This window comes from Centroberyx affinis, unplaced genomic scaffold (genome assembly GCF_046629955.1).
Source record: "Centroberyx affinis isolate AG114_WGS23_722 - 3 ecotype Tasmania unplaced genomic scaffold, CSIRO-AGI_Caff_v1 ptg002065l_1, whole genome shotgun sequence".
Classification (NCBI taxonomy): domain Eukaryota; kingdom Metazoa; phylum Chordata; class Actinopteri; order Beryciformes; family Berycidae; genus Centroberyx; species Centroberyx affinis.
Window position 1 is genome coordinate 575,001 of NW_027280395.1, and position 20,000 is coordinate 595,000.

The 20,000-nt window shown below is 41.5% G+C and overlaps 1 protein-coding gene across 2 annotated transcripts; it reads right to left on the reverse strand.

The window, feature by feature from the left end:
• Positions 1 to 1,641: 1,641 nt before the first annotated feature.
• On the reverse strand, positions 1,642 to 19,472 carry mbtps2 (membrane-bound transcription factor peptidase, site 2). Of its 2 annotated transcripts, none has more exons than XM_071531332.1 (11): positions 19,205 to 19,472; positions 18,169 to 18,317; positions 16,569 to 16,707; positions 15,119 to 15,222; positions 13,837 to 13,964; positions 10,313 to 10,431; positions 9,470 to 9,650; positions 7,367 to 7,473; positions 6,261 to 6,459; positions 5,431 to 5,506; positions 1,642 to 3,868 (listed from the first exon to the last, which is right to left on the reverse strand). In XM_071531332.1, the coding sequence occupies exons 1-11, from the start codon at positions 19,277 to 19,279 to the stop codon at positions 3,646 to 3,648; spliced, it is 1,500 nt and encodes a 499-aa protein (XP_071387433.1). In that variant the 5' UTR covers positions 19,280 to 19,472; the 3' UTR covers positions 1,642 to 3,645. The 2 variants fall into 2 exon arrangements, with proteins under 2 accessions (XP_071387433.1, XP_071387432.1); XM_071531331.1 differs by having other exon boundaries at positions 16,533 to 16,707.
• Between the last annotated feature and the right edge of the window lie 528 nt (positions 19,473 to 20,000).

A 20,000-nucleotide genomic window follows, 5' to 3' on the forward strand; every position in this document is an offset into this window, starting at 1 on the left:
GTGAAAACACATCAGTGTTTTTCTCTGCATACATCAATACTTTCTCTGAATAGAAAGAGAGAGAGAGAGGTGGACAGAGAGAGAGAGAGAGGTGGCGATGACAGTGACACCGCAGCTCTTGATTACTCTTTGCCCCCCCCCCTCCTCCCGCTGTGGTGAGAACCCTTTCTGCACGTGCTCATTAGGGTTATGGGGCAGCGGCCGCAAAGGTCCTTATATAGACCTGACTTCCGGCACAGCTAAAAACACCCATTCATCACGCAGACACCGAGACCACGATGCCATTGTTCACCGTTCCTGACTCACACATCACTTGTTTCCTCTTTTTTTTTTATTTCAGCCGGGACACCGAGTGAGCTCGAGCCTCCATTGTCTCCGCTCCTGTTTTAGCCTCTAATCCTCACACAGAATAAGGTCGCGGAGTTGAGTCAAGAGCCTCAAGATGAACCAGACAGTCAGAACATGCTTCCTCTTCCTCCCGCTCCTCCTCTCCCTCCTCCCCTCTGCCTACTCCCATGTCTGTTTACAGAAACGTCTTTCCAGCCTGTCATTAGCGCAAGATAAGCACTGAGACGGACAAGAACATGCGCGCACGCACACACACACACACACACACACGTAAACAATCTTTCAGCGCAGATTGGTGAAAGAAAATCAGCCTTCAAAATGCCCTATAAGCACTCCACAGAACCCAACTCCTACGAACACCTGGGACTCGGTCTGAACTCCCCCTACATACATTCCACTACTCAGTCACATACACTGTCTCCAAAAGTCAACGATTACACATAATGAGCAGACAAACCTGCTGACTGAGGTGTCTTTGCTTATCTATGGTAAACATACACACACACACACACACACACACACACACACACACACACACACACACACACACACACACACACACGCACACACACACCTCTGTGGTTAGACTGTAGGAGATTCAGTATTTGTGTCTGTGGGAAACACCCTTCCAAATTATGATGTACCGTCTCTCTCTCTCACACACACACACACACACTCAGGAAAGGTAATCACTGTACAACTCCTCGAAAACACAAAAGTAACACTGTGGTTTGGGACTGTTTGCCACTGTGTTTGAGGGAAGACAATATGCCAATGCAGGCCTACCTAGATCATGACCTGTAAAAAGTCAGAACAGTACTCTACTTTGCACTCACTCTCTCAGTTGGAACAGCAGGGTATCTGCAGGTTTCAGAAAGCCAAAGTTATCAAGAAGAACCTGGAATTTAATTTAAAGGCCCCATATTCTACACTTTCCAGTGTTTTATATTATGTCTTGAGGTCCATTCAAAGCTGTTTGTGTGGTGTCATGTGCCAAAAACACTCTCAATCCATTTTTACACGTTCATTTTCCAGCAACTCTAAACCAAGAACAGGCTGTTTACGTCGCTGTGTCTTTAAGGCTCATTAATATTAACAACCCCTCTGTTCTGATTGGCTAACCGTTTCAAGAGTGAAGCATGAGACACCACAGCGCAGGCAGCTACAGGTAGGGAAAACTCTCCGGTAATAAACAATGACAACCGCTCAACCGCTTTGAAAAAAACACTTTGTTAGTCTTTTATTTCTTACAGAAATGATAATGAGCGAACCTTTGTGACGCCACAAAGTTACGGAAGTCCATACGGCTCGTTTAGAGGCTCACTTTTCTAATATGGATTGTGTGGATTTAGTTGCCGACCGTGCGTTTTGATACTTTCACGATGTTTAGATAGCACATCCAACTCCTTTATAATCAAAGAGGCAAGGGGAATCCTGTTTTACACGATATGGAACCTTTAAGAAGAATTAAGAAACAGTGCTGGCAAAACCGGACAATTTCTGACAGTACAGTAATGAAAGTTGTGAAACTGTGAACGGGCAGAATAAGAAAAAGGACAACAGGAAATTAATTGTTAAGGGACATGAAGTCCACTGGTGTTTAGTAAAGCAGATGTGATGGATATTGCCCTACTAACCCTGTTCTATATTGATCTAAGAGTGGACATGCAGCGCAAAGAAACCTGTCATTACATGGTGAAAAACACAAGACCCCTACTAGCTAGATTTGAGACATTTTTGTTCAGGGTGTCCACAGGTCCTTAAAAAGTCTGAAAGTCTTAAATGATTGAAATTTAAGGTCTTAAAAAGTATTAAAATATCTTAAATCCAGTTCATCATCCCTCCAAATTTTGTCAAAATCAAATCATTAGCGTCTGAGACATCACTTGAAATATTACATTTGACAGATGGATGGACAAACACAGCCCAAAATGAACGATTCCAACAAAGAATGAACTGGCATTGATGACTTACTTAAGCAGCTTAAGAGAGAGGATTTAAGTCAGAACAGTCTTTTATTCCACATGGTTGCCAAATCGACTTTTACAAAGAGAGAGGAGAGGCAGAGTGAACAGGCAGGAAACAGGAAATTCATTCTTCCACTGCAAAGAGAAAGACACTTGCCCATCCACAATGCCTGACTGAACAAGTTGAGAGTTTCATTCCAAAATGAGATATTTAGCAATAAAGAAAAAAGTGATTTCTGCTATTACAAAATGAAGGTAAAGCACACAATGGGTGACTGTCAAAGATACGAGTCATCTTCAGACCTTAACTTACACATTGGTTATGTTTTTTGAGCAGAGAAGTATGTTTTTGAAATATTGAGAAATTAATTTCAGGTAGCAACATTTTTCCAACAGGGACACACAGTATTTTAAGGCTTTTTTAACATTTTTCTAAGAGGAGAGTGCCTTGTATTAGCTTTTCCTCACCCCAACTTCAACACACTGAAGCCTTGGCAGTGCTCCTCCTCTGTGCCAATAGGCATGTATAGCATAGTGTTGATCAGAAGAGGAATGCTGCATGGGCTTCAAACGTGTTCACTGGAGGAGCTCAGTGGAAATATGGGGAGTAAATATGCAGAGGAAAACTCTCCTCTGTATAAAGTTAAAAAGCCTTTATTATTCTTGGCTATTTCATGTTAAACGCATCATCAGGGTGCAGAGAACAATGTTTCATTGTTAGGGGAAAGGTTATGAATGTTCTTATGAAGAAGCCCACGAGGGGCCGCAAAGCATTTTTCTATCATTTTAACATGAAATAGCCAAGAATAACAAAGGCTTTTTAACATTACAGAGGAGAGTGCCTTGGATTTTTCTTCTTTCTTCCTCTACATAGGGATGTAAAGCATTTTGGAATCAAACCCTCGAAATGGACACAGACAGTTCTCTCTCAAACCTAAACACATAAACACACATTTTCAACAGATTGTGCAGTTGTTGTAAACGTTCACTTATGACAGTGCTAGTAATGAGCAAGTGCATTATTTATTTGTCTCCATGTGTATGTGTTTGTCTGGTGGGGGTACAGCGAAAGAAATTACTTGTGCATCTTTTTCCCTGGTGGTCCAGAAAAGGCCTAAAGGCAGAGAGTCAGTTCCACTCAACAATTCCCAGCGTGCATTATTGAATTGGGCAGTGCTGCTGGGTAATGCAGTCTTTTCCCTGTATGTTCACAGTTCAGTGGTCCACACAGCCCAAACACATCCTGAGAGAGCGAGTCTCATTCCTCATAGTTTATTTTTTAAGATCTATGACCCTCTTCGGCGCTTGCCAGGTCACCTAGCTGCTGTGGCTACCGCGCCGTGACCATCCACAGCCCCAACGCCACGTTGGCCGCCAGCAGGGCGCTGCCCGCCAGCAGCAGGAAGAAACCAATCAGCTCGCGCCGTTGCCGGTCTGTTACCACGGTAACCAGCGTGGCCTCCAGCAGGGCGTTGAGCATCCACTGGCCGTCGAGAGCGAAGCACGGCACAGAGTTGACCACCGCTAACGCGCCGGAGAGGGACACCACGTATCTGAGAGGCAAGGGGGTTAAGGAGCAAAAACACAATATTAACAGAACATGAAGTCTTTTTCAGAGATTGGCCCGTTGGTCAACTTACCCGCTCAGTGATAAGAGCATAGACACCAAAATCATCCATGTGTCCCCGGTACATCATTTGCTCTGATGCTCCATGCTAACTCTTTAGCATAAACTATGTTAAGTGATAGTAGGTGACTAGCATAATCTTAACAGTGAGAAAACAAGAACTTGTGGCAGCTCTAATGCTAAATGGTAAGTACTCTTAAATTATATGCAGCCATGCGTGACAGTTTTGTATAGAATGGTAAACATTTACACAAAATATGATATAAAATAGTGTTTCGAACTACCAGGGACTACTTTCCCTGTTTACATAGGAAGTGAAGGTGGAAGGCGATGGGCGATAGCATACAGCTAGAAATCACTGCACAGTGGATGAATACGTTGCTCACCTGAAATAGTTCCAAAAATAAACCTGGCTGCTTCAGCTATATTGAGTTGGGTATATTTAATTTTGAAAATGTATGAATTTACAGGCCATATAATAAAAACACCAACAACTTAAAGTAACTTAAAGTTACTTTAAAGTAAAAGGTTAGTCTTACTTTAGATAATGCTAGTCGCCCACTATCACTCAACATAGTGTATGCTAAAGTGTTAGCATGGAGCACTGAAGTGATTCATCTACCAGGGATACATGGATGCCTTTGACATTTATGTTTTAACTTAACAAGACAATCTCCCAACAACTTGGTGTATTCCTTTAAAGCCTTAATATAGTCACACTCTAAACTCTAAATTAAATTTGAAAAACTACACTACAGCATCGTCTTCTACTCAATCGTCTGTCTCTCATCATTATGTACAGGAGCAATACTTAAATAAGCCATTTGGTTTTAGTGCCATTCTCTACCTATTGTACTATTCAGGACCACAACAATAATTACAAACACACATATATTCCCCAACTATGCGTGTTTGTCATGATACTGGCGAAGACATTCTATTGACTTGCATTAATTCTTTAACCCCCCATCTCTAACCTTATCCTTCCACACAACATGCTTAAACCTTAACCCTTACCCTAACCTTAACCTAACTCTAATTCTAACCATTACCCTAAATATAATGCTTACTGGGTTTGCAAATCTTGCGGGGACATTGGTACTCCATCAAATAAAACTGCAGTAAAGGGAGAAGTACAGTATATGCACATGAATGAGATTTTATACCCCGGAGTTTTCAAGAATATATGAAGAGTTCTAGTCCACGATGCTATATATTTATTTTTTTTGGGGGGGGGGAAATGACCTAATTCTCTTCATTCAACATCTATAAAATATAAAGCATTAAGTATTTAAAACTGTTTTTACTTTTTTTCAGCCAAGGACTTACCCTACTATCCTTTAAAAAGTAACACCATTTGTTTGAATTTTGTGCTATCGACCATAACGGAAGAGTAGGTGTTGGTTTTCGAAAGGCGACTCCTCATATATCGATCATTTGATGATGAGTGGGCCAAGGTGGAGCAAGTCGTTCAACTTTAAAGGATACTTGCAGAAGGTCTCCAAGAAGACAGGCAGATCCAGGTGGAGGAAACCAAACCGCGGGACAAAGTTGGTCAGGCTCACTGGGAAGGAGAAAACACCACAGCAGGATTTACAGAGCCACTCCTGGATTTTCTGCATGCATTTTGTGGCTGCAGGTTGGCCTAATAGCTACATAAACCATCCCATTACTGAAAAGTCACATATTTAATCTCTGCAAAAGCTAATGTGTGTCTGCCAACATCTATCTGAACTGTCTATGAGTCCTAAAGCAAGACACTGAACCCCTACCTGCTCACTTTGGATGAGAGCATCAGCTAAATGCCTAAAATGTAAATATCAATTATATGGATATTACAGGCGTACACTCGTGCCTTCTTCAAGGGTGGGGCATCCTGTTGGAAAAATAATCTCTGTGGCTGTCACATCATACCACAACTGCAAATACATGCCCATTTTGCTTCAATATTTACAAATTATGAAAAGTGAACAAATAATTTACAGCCTTAAAAGGAAAATTCTGGCTTCTAATACACTGTTATATACTATATATGTATCATCAATTTATGTTGTAATTGGCTTTTTGGTGTATCCTCTTTCACTCAACCTGCCTCATCTACAGCTACTGATTTCCTACAATTCCCAGAATGCCTTTTGACAACCCCCTTTAACATTGAATCTCATATTTAGATATCCAGTCCATATATCAACAGCTGAATCAGTTAATGAAATAAGAAAACAAAGCCAAGAGAGGGGCGTACATAGCATCGCAGTTGGTGATATCCAACAATTCCTCATTGAGAATACACACACACACACACACACACATACACATACCGGCGTACTGAAGGTGCGGGGGGTATCCCACGAACAGCATGTGTGTGTTGGGGGGGTGTGTGACGCGGATGAAGCGAGTCTGGTTCTCCAGAGAGGGGGTGACACACACGCTGGCAGTGTGGGAGTGTGTGACGCAGTCCTCGTCGCTGCGACACACTCGGGTCCCCGTCACCATCTTGCGCACCGGCATACAGGCGAACTGCGGCCAAGGATGACACCGTGCAGAATGGGAATAAATAAAATACAGTTAAGTAATAAAGTAAACATAAAGTCCAGTTAGTAGAGAATTTGAAATAAGAAATATAAAAGGAAGTAATTCAGTAAAATAAGTAAAGAAGTGAAAATAAAACAACAAAACAACTTTTGAATAAGTTGAATTGAGTAACCATTTTTCAACTTTTGAATAGCCATTTTTTCTTTTTTTATATTTATATTTAGAATTTTTACACTTTTTAAACAACACTTTTCCTGTCCTCGTGTCCCTTTATGATATAGTTTATCTTCTTTTCTTTTTTGTATTTATACGCCTTACACATTATAAATGTTACTTTTCCTATTCTCATGTCCCTTTATGATGTTGGTTATATTGTTTTCTTTTTTTTTGTATTTATACTTTTTAGACTTCATAAATGTTACTTTTCCTATTGTTGTGTCGCTTCATGGTGTTGGTTATCTTGTTGTCTTGTTTTCTTTTTTTAAACCTATATTTATAATTTTTCCACTTTTTAAATGCTACACTTCCCGTTCTTATGACGCTTCATGATGTTGGTTATCTTGTCTTTTCCATGGCCCTGACTGTTTTTAATCAGGTTTCTAAAACACTTTACGTCACGCTGTTGTATGAAATGTGCAATATAAATAAAATGTGATTTGATTCTGCAGCCAAGGAATGATAACAAGCAGAATCGGTATAGAACTACCATTAGCAAAGCATAAAAAAACAGAAACATAAAGGAAACATAAAAGGAAGTAATACAAAGAAGTTTGATTGTATAAATGGGTTTGGAACCATGCTCACATGATAAGGCAGACACAAAAAGCCCCAATCTGTGTGTCTTTGTGTGTCTGTGTGTGTGTGTGTGTGTGTGTGTGTGTGTGTGTGTCACCTCTCTCTCTTTGCTGTTCCTGTCTTGTGGTTTGATATAGGAGAAGCAGAGGTCTGTCAGGCTGTTGTTACTGCAGCAGTCCATCGTTCCATCCAACCGCTTAAAAGCTACAGAGAGAAGGCAAGAGGGATGGAGGGAGAAGGAACAACTGATCAGATTTGTGTGTTAGGCTGGGGACACTGGAAGACTTTTAAAATAAAAAAAAAAGAGAGAAAACTCCCTGCATCACACAGAACGATGGATGTTGCAATTTTTTTTTGTCTCTCAGTCAAATCTGCTCACACTAGACGATTAGGCAAGGACAGGGTGTCACACACTAAACGATACAACTGAGATTATCCTGCTGACTCCTGATATGTTTCTAACGTCAGGACCTCTAATCTCACTGGAACTTGTGCAATCTAACCTTAAGCAATACACTGGAAAGAAACAAAAACAAAGAAATAACACAAAAAGTGAATTTGGGTAAAGCCATAGCTGGACAGACTGGTTCCTCTCCCGATTGTCAGGATGGACAAATATGGTTTGAGTGTGTCCCCAGTCTTAGTTTAGCAAACTAGATGGCAGCAGGGAAGCATGTTTCAGCGGCCTGGTGGGAAGAGACACCGTCTTGTAACTGAAATGTCACAAGTGTGATCCTTCCAACAGTCGTGTCCCGGCGAGCCGTCCTGAAACCTCATCTGCTCACTCACTTTGAGTCGCTATGAGTAAGAACGTCAGCTAAATGCCTAAAATGTAAATGTAGGCCTAAATCTAGACTGCTCTCTAGCAAGGAGCGCTCTGAGCCATCAATTTCCCCAAATGTAATCTGCTCAAAGCTTTATGACAAAATACTGGATGAACACAGCTGCAGTTGGTGTCACTCCCGCTCAGTAGGGGGGTTGTTCCACACAGTGCCCGAAATCAACCCCCACCAAGCACCAAATGGCGGTGCAATTTGTCTTTAGCAGATAAATCAATAACAGTCACCCGCCAAGCTGACTGATAACTTTTTTTGAGACGATAACATTTAAATGCCTTTGAATGCCACAGTCTTTGGTCTTTTGCCTGTTCTCATACTTTGAAACTACGGTTCAAAACGCTCTTTGAACTCTGCTGCACTTCACAATGAATTATAAGCTTGACCCATTGAATAAGTTTGTGGGCAAGTTTTAAATTGACACAATCATCATAGTATCTGATTCTACACACCAAATAGCATTGAGATAGGGTAGGGTAATTATTTTGGTCAGGAAAAATTACTTGTGGAAGGTGAATAATTGTAGTTTACCAGCCCTTAGCAGGTGAGCCAAAAAGTTAATTTTGGACAATGGTTAGACACAAAACCATGGGGGCAGGGTGGCCAAGTGGTTAGAGAGACTGTCCTGTAACCCAAAGGTCACACGTTCAATCCCTGCATCAGCTATTTGTCCTGTCTAATCATCTTTTAGCGAGACACTGAACCTCTGCCTGCTTACTCATTGTAAGACGCGCTGGACAGGAACATCAGTGAAATACCTGAAATTTAAAATGCAAACAAACTGTGCTTGCTCAATTCAAAAGAGGGAATTCTTATTGGTTAACGTTACAAGGAAACAGCATTTTGATGGTGTCTTGCATCCGTAATTCACCGTATTTCCGGACGGTTGTTGTGGTGGAATGTAACATGGCTGTTCAAAAGTGGGTCAGTTGGACCAAAGCTGGAAAGTGACTCAGTACTTTTCACAAAATCTTGAGCTGTCACAAATCCTGGATTCTTCAACACGAATACATCTTAGCCACCGTCATTTTTCATTTCATTACTTTAAAGAGTGACTAAACCCCAAATCCAAATCTGTGTCAGGTGAAGCCTGATATCTAATGGTGAAAAGAAGGGTACTGAACTGGCCATCTGCTATTGGCTGGTCTTTGGTGCCAGGTGATGTCACCTTCTATGGAGTACAACAGGTGGTGACATCACCTGGTACCAAAGACCAGCCTATAGCAGATAGCCAGTTCAGTATCCTGCTTTTCACAGGAAAAATGTTGTCAGGCTTCACACAGACTTAGGTTTGGGGTTTAGTTACTCGTTAAAAAATGTCTTGCTTGTACTCTGACAGAACCCTTGGGTGCCGTCCCACCCACCTCGTCCGTGGGCCCAGCTGGGCTGCAGGCTGGCGACAGGGACACAGTATCCGGTCTGTGGGGTGTGGGAGAGATGAGACAGACAGTTGGCCCAGTCCTCCACTCCTTTGACAGGACAGTCCTCCAGCCCCGTCACTATGTCCCCTACTGACAGACCCCTGGGACCGTCAGCCGGAGAGCCCTGGTCCGCACAGAGGCACACACACACACACACACACACACACACACACAGAGGATGAATGCGGCTATAGAGCTTAGAGAAGCAGTCTTGTGCACAGGAGGTCTCCAGTTCGACTCCCAGACTGGCTGGGAAAATCTGTGTTTCTGGGAAAATCTATCTTTCTCAACAACTACTGTCGAGGTGCCGTTGAGCAAGGCACTTAACACCCAACTAGTCCAGTAGAAGGTGAACAGTAGAAGACTGTGCTTGTACTGGGAACCTCTGGAAATAATTCATTTGTTGTAATCAAAGAATGAAAAAAAAAATGAACATGCAAAAGTAGCGTTCAATTCCGAACTCACACCCTTCGATGCAGTTTCCAGGCTTTTACTGCAAATTTTTTGGAAGAGTTTTCTGACGAAAGGCAAGTGACATGAAACCATACACAATCAAGAAGCTAAAAATAAAATGTTAATATCAAAGAGTGTGTCTGTCGAAGTCAAATGTGTCCGGAATTGGCTAAATGTGTCCCTACTTGGTCAAAAGGACGTTATGTGTGGAAATGTATTTTGCACAGACCTTTCTATGTGACTAACCAGGTGAAATAAAGTATGGATTTCTAAAACGGTGAGATACACAGTGTTAGATGAAGAGTTGACTCACACACAGAAACTCCCGCTTACCTGCACCACTTCGGTGATGAGCGCCCCGGCGCCGGTGGTGTACATGGGAAACAGGAAGAGAGGCAGCAGGAAGAGGAAGGTCAACGCTGCCACGCACAGAACAAAGTTGTGCCACACACCTAGAGAGAGAAAATAGAAACTGGATTCAAAAGTCTGTTCCAGTTCTTATTGCCTTGAGGTCTGAAATGAAAACTCATTAAATCAGACATCTTTTACTATATCTGAATGAAAGTAAAAGATGTCTGATTTAATGAAAACTCATTAAATCGGACATCTTTTACTTTCATTCAGATATAGTAACCAGCAAAATCAAAAGGACACTAATTTCTGACAATGTATTAAAAGTGGAAAAGTTGGTTGTGGTCGTGTACACACCCCATATAATTGGGGGTTACTCTCATTAGTTTGATTCAAGCCAGGATGTTACTGAAGGTTTATTATTGTTAAAAGGTTCAGCATTGGAGAGGGATATAAAAAAAACTCTCAAAGATCTTAAATATACCCTGGGAGACCATAAAGACCATAATCAAGGAGGAAAAGGAGGAAAAGGAGGAAGTATGTCAGATCAGGTCGCCCCTCCAAGATGGATGACCCTGCCAGCAGCAACTGCAGGACTGTATGGTCTGTACGGTCTTGTTATACGCATGAAGTCTAGCTACTCCATGCATATAACAACCATTTTGTGTTCTCCGCAATTCTGGACTGTGGGGTACGGTGGCACGGCGGAAGCCACTCCTCACTAAAAATAACATCCTGTACCGTCTTAATTATGCAAGAAGACATAGTCAATCTGCCAAAACCATGTGGGGGAAATGTCTCATGGTCTGATGAAACCAAGGCAGGACTTTTTGCTCTTAATTTCAAAAAGATATTTTTGGCGCAGATCCAACACAGCCCATCACCCAAAGCACACAGTAGCTGCTGGTAAGATTTGGGGCTGGACAAGGGTTCAGGTCAGGATAGAGGGGGAGAGGAATAGCTTCGAGATATTTTGTGGAAGAAATTTGCTGCCATCTGCAAAAAAAAGCTCAAGTTAAAATAGATTTTGTCAGTCAACGTGACAAAGGATCTGATGGACACAGACAAATCACCCAAGGAAAGGTCAGTATCCTCCAGATCCAGGGCCTCAACACTATTGAAAACCCGCAGACTGACATAAAGAGGAGTGTGCATAAAGCTTGAACTCCAAATAAAGGTTCTGCTGTTATCAAAGCAAAAGGTGCTTTTAAGTATTAATTGAAGGGTGTGTTCACTCACACAATCAAGGTGTTTTATTGTCAGAAATGAGTAGGCTTTTGTTATTATCTTGACTTTGCTGGTTACTTTATCCAAATGAAAAAGAAAAAAAAAAAGTCTGATTTAATTGGTTTTGATTTCAAGCCTCAAGGCGATAAATAAGAGAACGGGTGTGTAGATTTTTGATATCCACTGTATACAGTAAACAAACCATTACAGTTACATCACCCAGGCTCTACAGGAATAAATAATAAACATGTTATGTGACAGAACCCCCCGCAAAGGAGGAGAGCTCCGCTGTGGTGAGAGGAGGACAGACCGAGACAGATAAATAAACACAGCATGCTGTTATGTCACCACTCCCCTAGTGGGAATAACTTCTCTCTCTCTCTCCCCCTCTCTCTCTCCTTCTCTCTCTCTCTCTCTTTCGCCCTTCACTGTCATATGGCTTGATTGGATTCCTTGGTTTAATACCAGCAGTTCCCACCCCAGTCATTTTCTGTCATATCAAGCAGGGAGGAAAAGCCTAGAAGAATTATTTCCTGACCAAAAAATACAGAAGCTTGTGCAGTATAGCTCTTTGGTGCCCTCTAGAGGCTCCTAAAAAGATTATTTAATTCATGGTTTTCAGTCACTTCGCAGTCTTGACCAGACAGTGGGTTAGCTGGTGGGCGTTCAGCGTCTTCCTCAAGGACACTTTGACAAGATGCATGACAGCTGACTGACACACTGGCTGTTTTGGGGGGATGGAGACTGTGACCTTTCGTTTCGGGACAGTCTCTCCTACCACTCGGTCACCCTCACATCCATTTCTTTGCTGTAGAATACTGCTGCATTTCCCTGGCTGATGCAAGAATGTCAACACTAAGCCGTCCTGAAACACTTTTCCTTGTGTTCTCCAGAGTACCACTGCATTTCCCTGGGTGATGCAAGTATGTTGACAAGGAGCATAATGTTACATACACATACAGGCCAATGTAAGAAATTAAGTGTTTTCAGCGGACATTTTTTACCCCCTTGTTCTAATTTCTGGCAGTATTTTGGTTCTTTTCAGTGGCAATTTTACAGAACTATGAAATAATACTTTTGCATCGCACACTGGCAAATAAACACTCAATCTTTACCACTAAGATTTGTTTTAAAGGATATGGCTGGTGTTTTTTAATGCATTACTTACCGCCAACAAATCCTATGAAAATAACAAAATCAGCAATGATTTTGTTTTGCCAACAAGTCTCGTCCATGTAGCCGGTGCCCAATGCAGCCATGTCCCAGCAGCCATAGAACTCCATTGTATTAAAAACACGTCAAAGAGCCATGCTGTTGCTCTGGGCAACATATTTCATCATCGCGATGCACTGGGCCGGCCGACTTTTTCCTCAAACAACTTAATAAGCCGGCTGTAAACACTTTGTGATCTCAGGAAAGTAGTTCTGTAGCACTGACAATAGTACCCGGCGTAATGAAGAATTTGTTCCCATTTGAATTTGAATTCTATGTTTTTGTGAGCTGTATTTCAAAGTTTTTAGCTTACAATTGGAGCCAATGACTTCCGGGTTGACGGCTAAAAACGGTACGTGGGAAGTCAGAAAGTAACGGGAGTAGAGCAAAGGCATTGTTGATTTTGTTATTTTCATAGGATTTGTTGACGGTAAGCAATGCATTAAAAAAACACCAGCCTTATCCTTTAAGCTCTTTCTCCTGCTGCAAACTGGTGGCAGGCCTTATAGAAGAGGATGGTGTCATTTTACCCTCTCTGCCTCCAACCAGATCTTCACCCCGTCAATTGGGGTTTTTACTATATTGGCTGTTTAATTTTGTGTTGACGCAGTGGTTTGTGTGGGGTCGGCAGTTTCTTCTACTGCTGACTGCACAGTGCCAACACTTTCTACAGCTTCAGGCTGCGTACTCGACTGTTTTCTGGTCAAAAAAACAAAACAAATGTTCTCATCCAGAATGCACTGGAAAGAACTGCCCATTCCTTGGCTCATGCATGAACAGGACATTTGACAAGTCAATTAATCAATTCATCAGTTAATAAGATATCAATTTACTTGACTGTGGAGATAAATGATTAAATGTGAAACCGTGGTCTGTTATTCAGAAATAACAGACCTCAGAATGCGTTCACTGGCCAATCAGAATTGAGTAACAAGGCCATGTAATAATCACGTTTAATAACTGTGATCACAATATCTGGCAGAATAATCGTGATTATCATCTCGGCCATAACTGTGCAGCCCTACAGCAAGCACAGATCAACAGATGGACATGGAGAAAACCCTTACCGGCACAGAAGATGCGTAGCTGCTGAATCGGTGATATGAGGTTGAGGTGTGTGGTGAAGAGGTCAACAAACGCCCCGGGATACACCACAAACACAAACATCCCGAAGCCGTTCACTCGCACTTGCTCCCTGGGGGAACAGAAACACACACAACACGCTCACACGGAGTCTGGCAAGGGCCTTGAGGGTCTTAAAGATGAACTGACCATATTAAGCACAGAACTATGTGCTGAAAAAACTGGCTTTGAAGTCACTACCCGTCCCACAGAGCAAAGCCTCCAAATGCCAAGACTCAAGGGAGAAAGTGTGCAGTGCACTATGGGAAGGATGGAATGACATCAATCCAGGATGAAGATGTATTTATTTACACTCGGGTGAATCCACTAAAAACCTCTTATATATTTGTGTGTAGCTAATAAGCCTCGTTCTCAAGCCAAAAAAGCAAATGACAAAGCAAACTATTATTATAGAATTTTGCTTGGTGTTATTTTTCTTCCTCGCCAGACGTTTCTGTTTGATCTCTACTCTAATTGGTAACTTTACTCGTCTCTATTGTGAAAATGTGACAGTGTCAATTTCAGGCCGGCGTAACTCGAGGGGACGGGAGGCTCGGGGGTTGGTGTCGGCTCCAGAGACTTGTAGGAGAAAACATTTTCTGCCGATGTTGTTGTAATTCCTACTGCCACCAATAGAGGTCTTTGAATACTTGATACAGTGTTTCCCACACTCACTTGTACATCAAATTTAAGGAGTTTTCATTGACTTTCAAGGTCTTGTTTGGTGAAATTCAAAGACTCAAAATGTACATGTTTTAAGGTGAGACGGGACACTGGACAAAAAAGGCTTAAGTTATTATTCATGATCTTGTCAAGTTGAGAAAAGGTAAAATCCTTTTTAATATCAACACAAACATCCATCCGAGTCCTTTCCTCAGGATGTGAACTGTTGATCATCGGACGGAGAGAGGAATGATGAATTTGGGTGCTACATCTTAATAAAAAAAATCAAGCACCTTTCAAGGCCATCCACTTATTTTCAAAAACGTTTAAGGCCTTCTCAACTCTAGAAACATCCAAGGATTTTCAAGACCCTCTTCATACCCCTTTAACCCCCTTCTCTATCAGATACATTGTGACCCTGTCTGTCCATTAGCAGTGGTCAAATCCATCCCATGCATCTTGATGACCAATGGATGCTCTCCGCCCTGCTGGAAGCCCCGCTCCCTGGTTGACATGGCAACAGATTGTAGCATGGGAATGTGTGTGTGTGTGTGTGTGTGTTACCTCAATGCTGCCACAGCGTGGCCCAGCTCATGTATGACTCCACTGAGCAGAAGGGCGATGAAGAAGTAGGCCAGCTGGCTGGTTGGCAGATTGACACCAGGGACCTAGAGACACATCCAGCGCCAGCAGAGGAACCAGAGGCAAGTATGACTGACACAGGCCCAGAACATAAACACACACATTCTCACACTAATTCACCCCAAGACAAATATCCACTCTCATATACTGTCACCCTGACTTACACACGGTACGATGGACAGCCACACACAAAAAAACTATGTATCTTCTTGGGGAGAGAGGGCATTTTTTTTCTGATTTTAGGGGCATTTTAGTCCTTTTCTGGGGCAATTTTAATGAATTATGAAATAATATAAATAAATAAACACTCATTTTGTACCACTAATATTTGTTTTAACTTCTTTCGCACTGGAACTGAGGCACTGAGGATGCTGCCCAGTTTTTCAGTATTGGTTTGTTTTATTTTTTGTTGACTCTGCGGTTTATGTGGGGTCGGCATTTTCTTCTACTGCCGGCTGCGTGGTGCCAACATTTTCTACTGCTTCAGGCTGGCCTCTTGGTTGTAAATTGTCTGGTAATAGGCTCCCATTAATGTGTGACTATTTGACAACTCAATGAATAACATTTGAACAGGGCGAAATGCAAAAAAGGGCACCCCGAATAATTGGGGGCATTTTTTGCCCCGAGCCCTCATTAATTTCTAACCCTGGCAGGAACCTTTTCATGCAGAGACCCATGCGCACCCAACAGCACTGGGTGTTGCTTATAATTCCAGTTTTACTGAATATTTGATCAAATGAAGACTGTGCTGGATTTATTTTATCCCTTAGTACCCTACTTATTTGTACAAATAGGTCACTACCATGCAAAAAACACATACAAATGCACATCCACATAAAGGGATTATTTTCACCTGGACACTTCGCTACCAGGTTAACGTAAAATCTTTCATCTTTTTTTTTTGTTTTTTTTAACTGTATTCAGCTCTTACTTCCCCTGGAGTGCATCACTTATAATCACTGCCCCATGTACAGTGATTTGAGGAATCATCTATTCGAAAAAAATTCAGTTGAAGAACCCTGATTTGTTTTGGTTGTCTGAAGGTGATATGTTGAGTTAGCTCTTTAATGAGATTTTTGTCTTAGCAAGATTTATAGAAAATGCATGGCAGCTAAGACAGAGAACACTGTATCCAACATAATAGGACATTTCTGTCATGGAAATTGAATGTTTTTTAAATGTTTTCCTTTTGAATTCGTGGAAATGTATATTAAGATTTGTCATGTGGCCATCCTGGCTGTTGTTGCTGTCTAGTGTCTTGTAAGCCCATATGGGCTGGGCACCATAAATGGTGCAGGACACTTAAATAAACAAATCAATCAATCAATATAAAAGCTGACAGAGAGTGAAGTCCAGTCCAGTGTGTACGTACCACCACCTGCAGGGCCTGCTGCCCGGCCATCCGGGGGTTGTCTGTGGTCATCTGAGCCAGCGTCTGCTGCAGCGTCCGCACCAGCAGCACCACCGAGCCCACCATGGACACCACACCAAACACCAGACCGCTGCTGAACCTGGGAAGGACGCCATTCATAATGTCACATAAATAATATCACATTTTTTCCTCTTCTAAAAGAAGTCTTAAAACCTTCCTTTTTTTTCTCAGGCCTTTGGTAGTGTAGTTTGTGTGTGCCTTTGTGTGGTTCTGCTGTAGTGTGTGTGTGTGTGTGTGTGTGTGTGTGTGTGTGTGTGAGAGTACTATTGTAGATGTAGGACAGGGGGTTAAAAAAAGCTGTATTTTATGTATGTGTGTGTGTGGTGTATGTGTGGTTAAAAGGGTATTTTATTTACGTGGAGTATGTGTATTGTAATTCCTTTATCTGTTTATTGTCACAAGCCACAAAGCAAAGGGTGCAAAGGGTGATTCCACACAAATAAAAGATAAGAGTAGTAAAATATTAAAGGATACACCAAGTTTTTGGGTAATTTGCCCATTGGTCAACCAAAATCATCCATGTGTCCCCAGTAGATCATTCACACAGGCGCTCCATGCTAACACTTTAGCATAAACTATGTGACAGTAGGCAACTAGTATTATCTCAAAAGTGAGAAAATGAGAACTTGTGGCAGCTCTAAAGCTAAATAGCATGGAATAAATGATATGCAGCCAAGTCTGGCAGTTTTGTGTAAGATATCGGTAAAATTTATAGTCAATATGATACAAAAATAACACTGTTTTACGGGGAATGGAAAATCACAGTGCAGTGGATGAATATGTGATTAGTCTGCTGAAATAGTTCCAAAAATGAACCTGGCTACATCAGCTATATTGAATTAATGCTGATTCTTTTTTTAATTTATGAATCTACAGCCCATATAATAAAAACCAATAACAACTTTTTTATTAAAGGTCAGTCAATGCTAGTCGCCTACTTTCACTCAACATAGTGTATGCTAATGAGTTAGCATGGAGGACCAGAGCAAACGATCAACTGGGGACACGGGGATGATTTAAGTGTTTATGTTCTCATTACTTAATGGATAAGTTAAACAACAACAGGCCAGTCTCCCAAAAAAAAAGTGTATTTCTTTAAGAACAGGAACGGGGGGGGGCATGGATGAAGAAAGTTTAAGGCATTAAACACCAGCTCAGTTTATTAGAGCAGTGGTTCTCAACGTGGGGTCCGGGGACCACCAGGGGTCCTTGAGTGGGTTCCAGGGGGTCCCCAGCAAACTGATGAATTGTTAATCTTCAGCATTATTTCATTTACAAGAAGTTAACACAATTAAAGAATGTAGAAGAATGACTGTTTTGATCATAGTTTCTCTGTTATCTCTCTACCTACAAAACAGATAGTCATGGAATTCTGGACAAAATCATATCTAACAATAAAAATATTCTCAGATTTGGGTTCGAGAGACAAAATCTCATCAAATGGGGGTCTATAGCCCTATGTGGACTAAATTAGGGGTCCTTGACATGAAAAAGGTTGAGAATCACTGTATTAGAGAGTAACCCATAGTTTCTGTCTCACCACAGGTAGAGGGCGTGGGGGTTGATGCGGGCACAGTACGCAAACAGCCGGTTGAACATGGTGGTCTGCCATCTCAGGTGGAAAGGGGACAACATCAGCCCCCGGCTCGCCAACCACGACTCGTAGGTGTTCCGGTGCTTCACAGACGACTGCGAGACAGAGATGGGAGTTAAAGGGAAAATCCAACCTCAGACACACTGTTAGATGTCATTAATCTGTGATGTTCAATGCATTCCAGGAGTTATTTGGGATGATGAAGTGTTGTAATTTACTTTTTTGGGGTACCTATATTTCCTTCAACCTGCCTCGTCTACTTCTACTTCAGTTAGTGATTTCCTACATTTCCCAGAATGCCTTCCAACAACCACCTGTGCGTTTTATGTGTAGAGAGGTATAGGTAGAGAGAGCAATAGCGAGAATTTCCAGTCAAGAAAAACTGATTGGTACATCTCCAATAGCTGTTTTTAACTTAAAATGTGTTAGGGTGGATTTCACCTTTAAGGTTTATGCATCAGATCTTTTTTTTTTTCCTCAATTCTATTGCTGCAGCTTTCCTGCTGTCCCACTCAACAACCATAAGCCCTTTTTACACTGTTATTATGACTACTGTAGAGGAGAGTTAACCCACTTATAACTCAGTTTTCATACCTTTTTAATTGTGGAACAGAGTTTACACACCTTTTCGGACTGACATAAATCTTGAAGCATATACATCACACTAAGTAATACCAAAATAATGGTATTAGAGAATAGTGCCTTTACAAGTAAGAACAATGACAAAATGCTTTCCTGAATACATAATATATATATTTTTATACTGGTTACCCACCTGTTAATTTACACTACATCACTGTATACAAATAGAGTAACTGTTGCTGTGCAAAGACCACAATAACAACTGACTTGCTAGCGTTAGCCACTGAAGCTAACAACGGCACGAAGCATTCAGCAGGCATTTAACCACAGAAACAAACCGTGCTTCTCTCCCCCAAACTAAGACAGCTTATTTGACACCAGAAATGGGAATAAATATTACCTTCAGAAGTGTGTCGGTGAGATAGACAGCACACCAGGCTGCCATCACACACACCACTAGCGGAACGGGGATCATGGTTCATCAGTTAAGATTTAAACCCACAACAAAGAGGACGAATCAAACGTTAGCTCCATCGCTCCGTTTGCTCCCTGTTTAGCCTGTAGCTAGCCACAGCTAACACATATTTAGCGTTACATTAAATCTTAAATGTTTTATATTAAATGTTATGGGGGAGAGAGGCTTTCTTTATCACTTGGGCTGCTGTGAGAAAACGTTGAATGGCAGCAAGCGTCAGCGCTGTGCGACTTACTTCCGGGTTGCTGAGCTTAAAATACATCCATGGGCTAGGCCAGAGCAGTCAAGCATGCTGCCTTCGAGTACTGTCGGAAAGCTCGTAATTTCGAGGTGCAACGAGATGAACGACCCATCACAGTGGTAAACATGATTGGGAGAAAGTCAGAGGGTCTTTATGAGTTTGCATTCTTGTGTTCTCCGTTATACGTTTGAAGTAATATTTATATATCTATATGATTCCAAAACAAAAATTGAAAATCCAGGAATGCAAAGATGATAGCCTACTTTTTTAAAAGATTTTTTTTTTGGCATTTCTGCTATTGGACAGTCACAGTAGAGAGAGACAGGAAAGATCAGACAGAGAGAGGGGATGTTGTTGGTGAGATCTGACGTTTAGTATAATAATAATAATAATAATAATAATAATAATAATTATTATAAAAATAATAATTATAATAAACTTTATTTACATAGCACCTTTCAAAACAAAGTTACAAAGTGC

Bases quoted from the DNA above. Each gene is read 5' to 3' on its own strand.
- mbtps2 (XM_071531331.1), bottom strand. From the start codon at position 19,279: ATGATCCCCGTTCCGCTAGTGGTGTGTGTGATGGCAGCCTGGTGTGCT. The intron at 13,965-15,118 runs GTAACACACACA...CTGTTCCCCCAG, and splicing joins CACGCTGTGGCAGCATTGAG to GGAGCAAGTGCGAGTGAACG. The intron at 3,869-5,430 runs GTATCCTTTAAA...CTTGCCTCTCAG, and splicing joins TTCTTGGAGACCTTCTGCAA to ATACGTGGTGTCCCTCTCCG.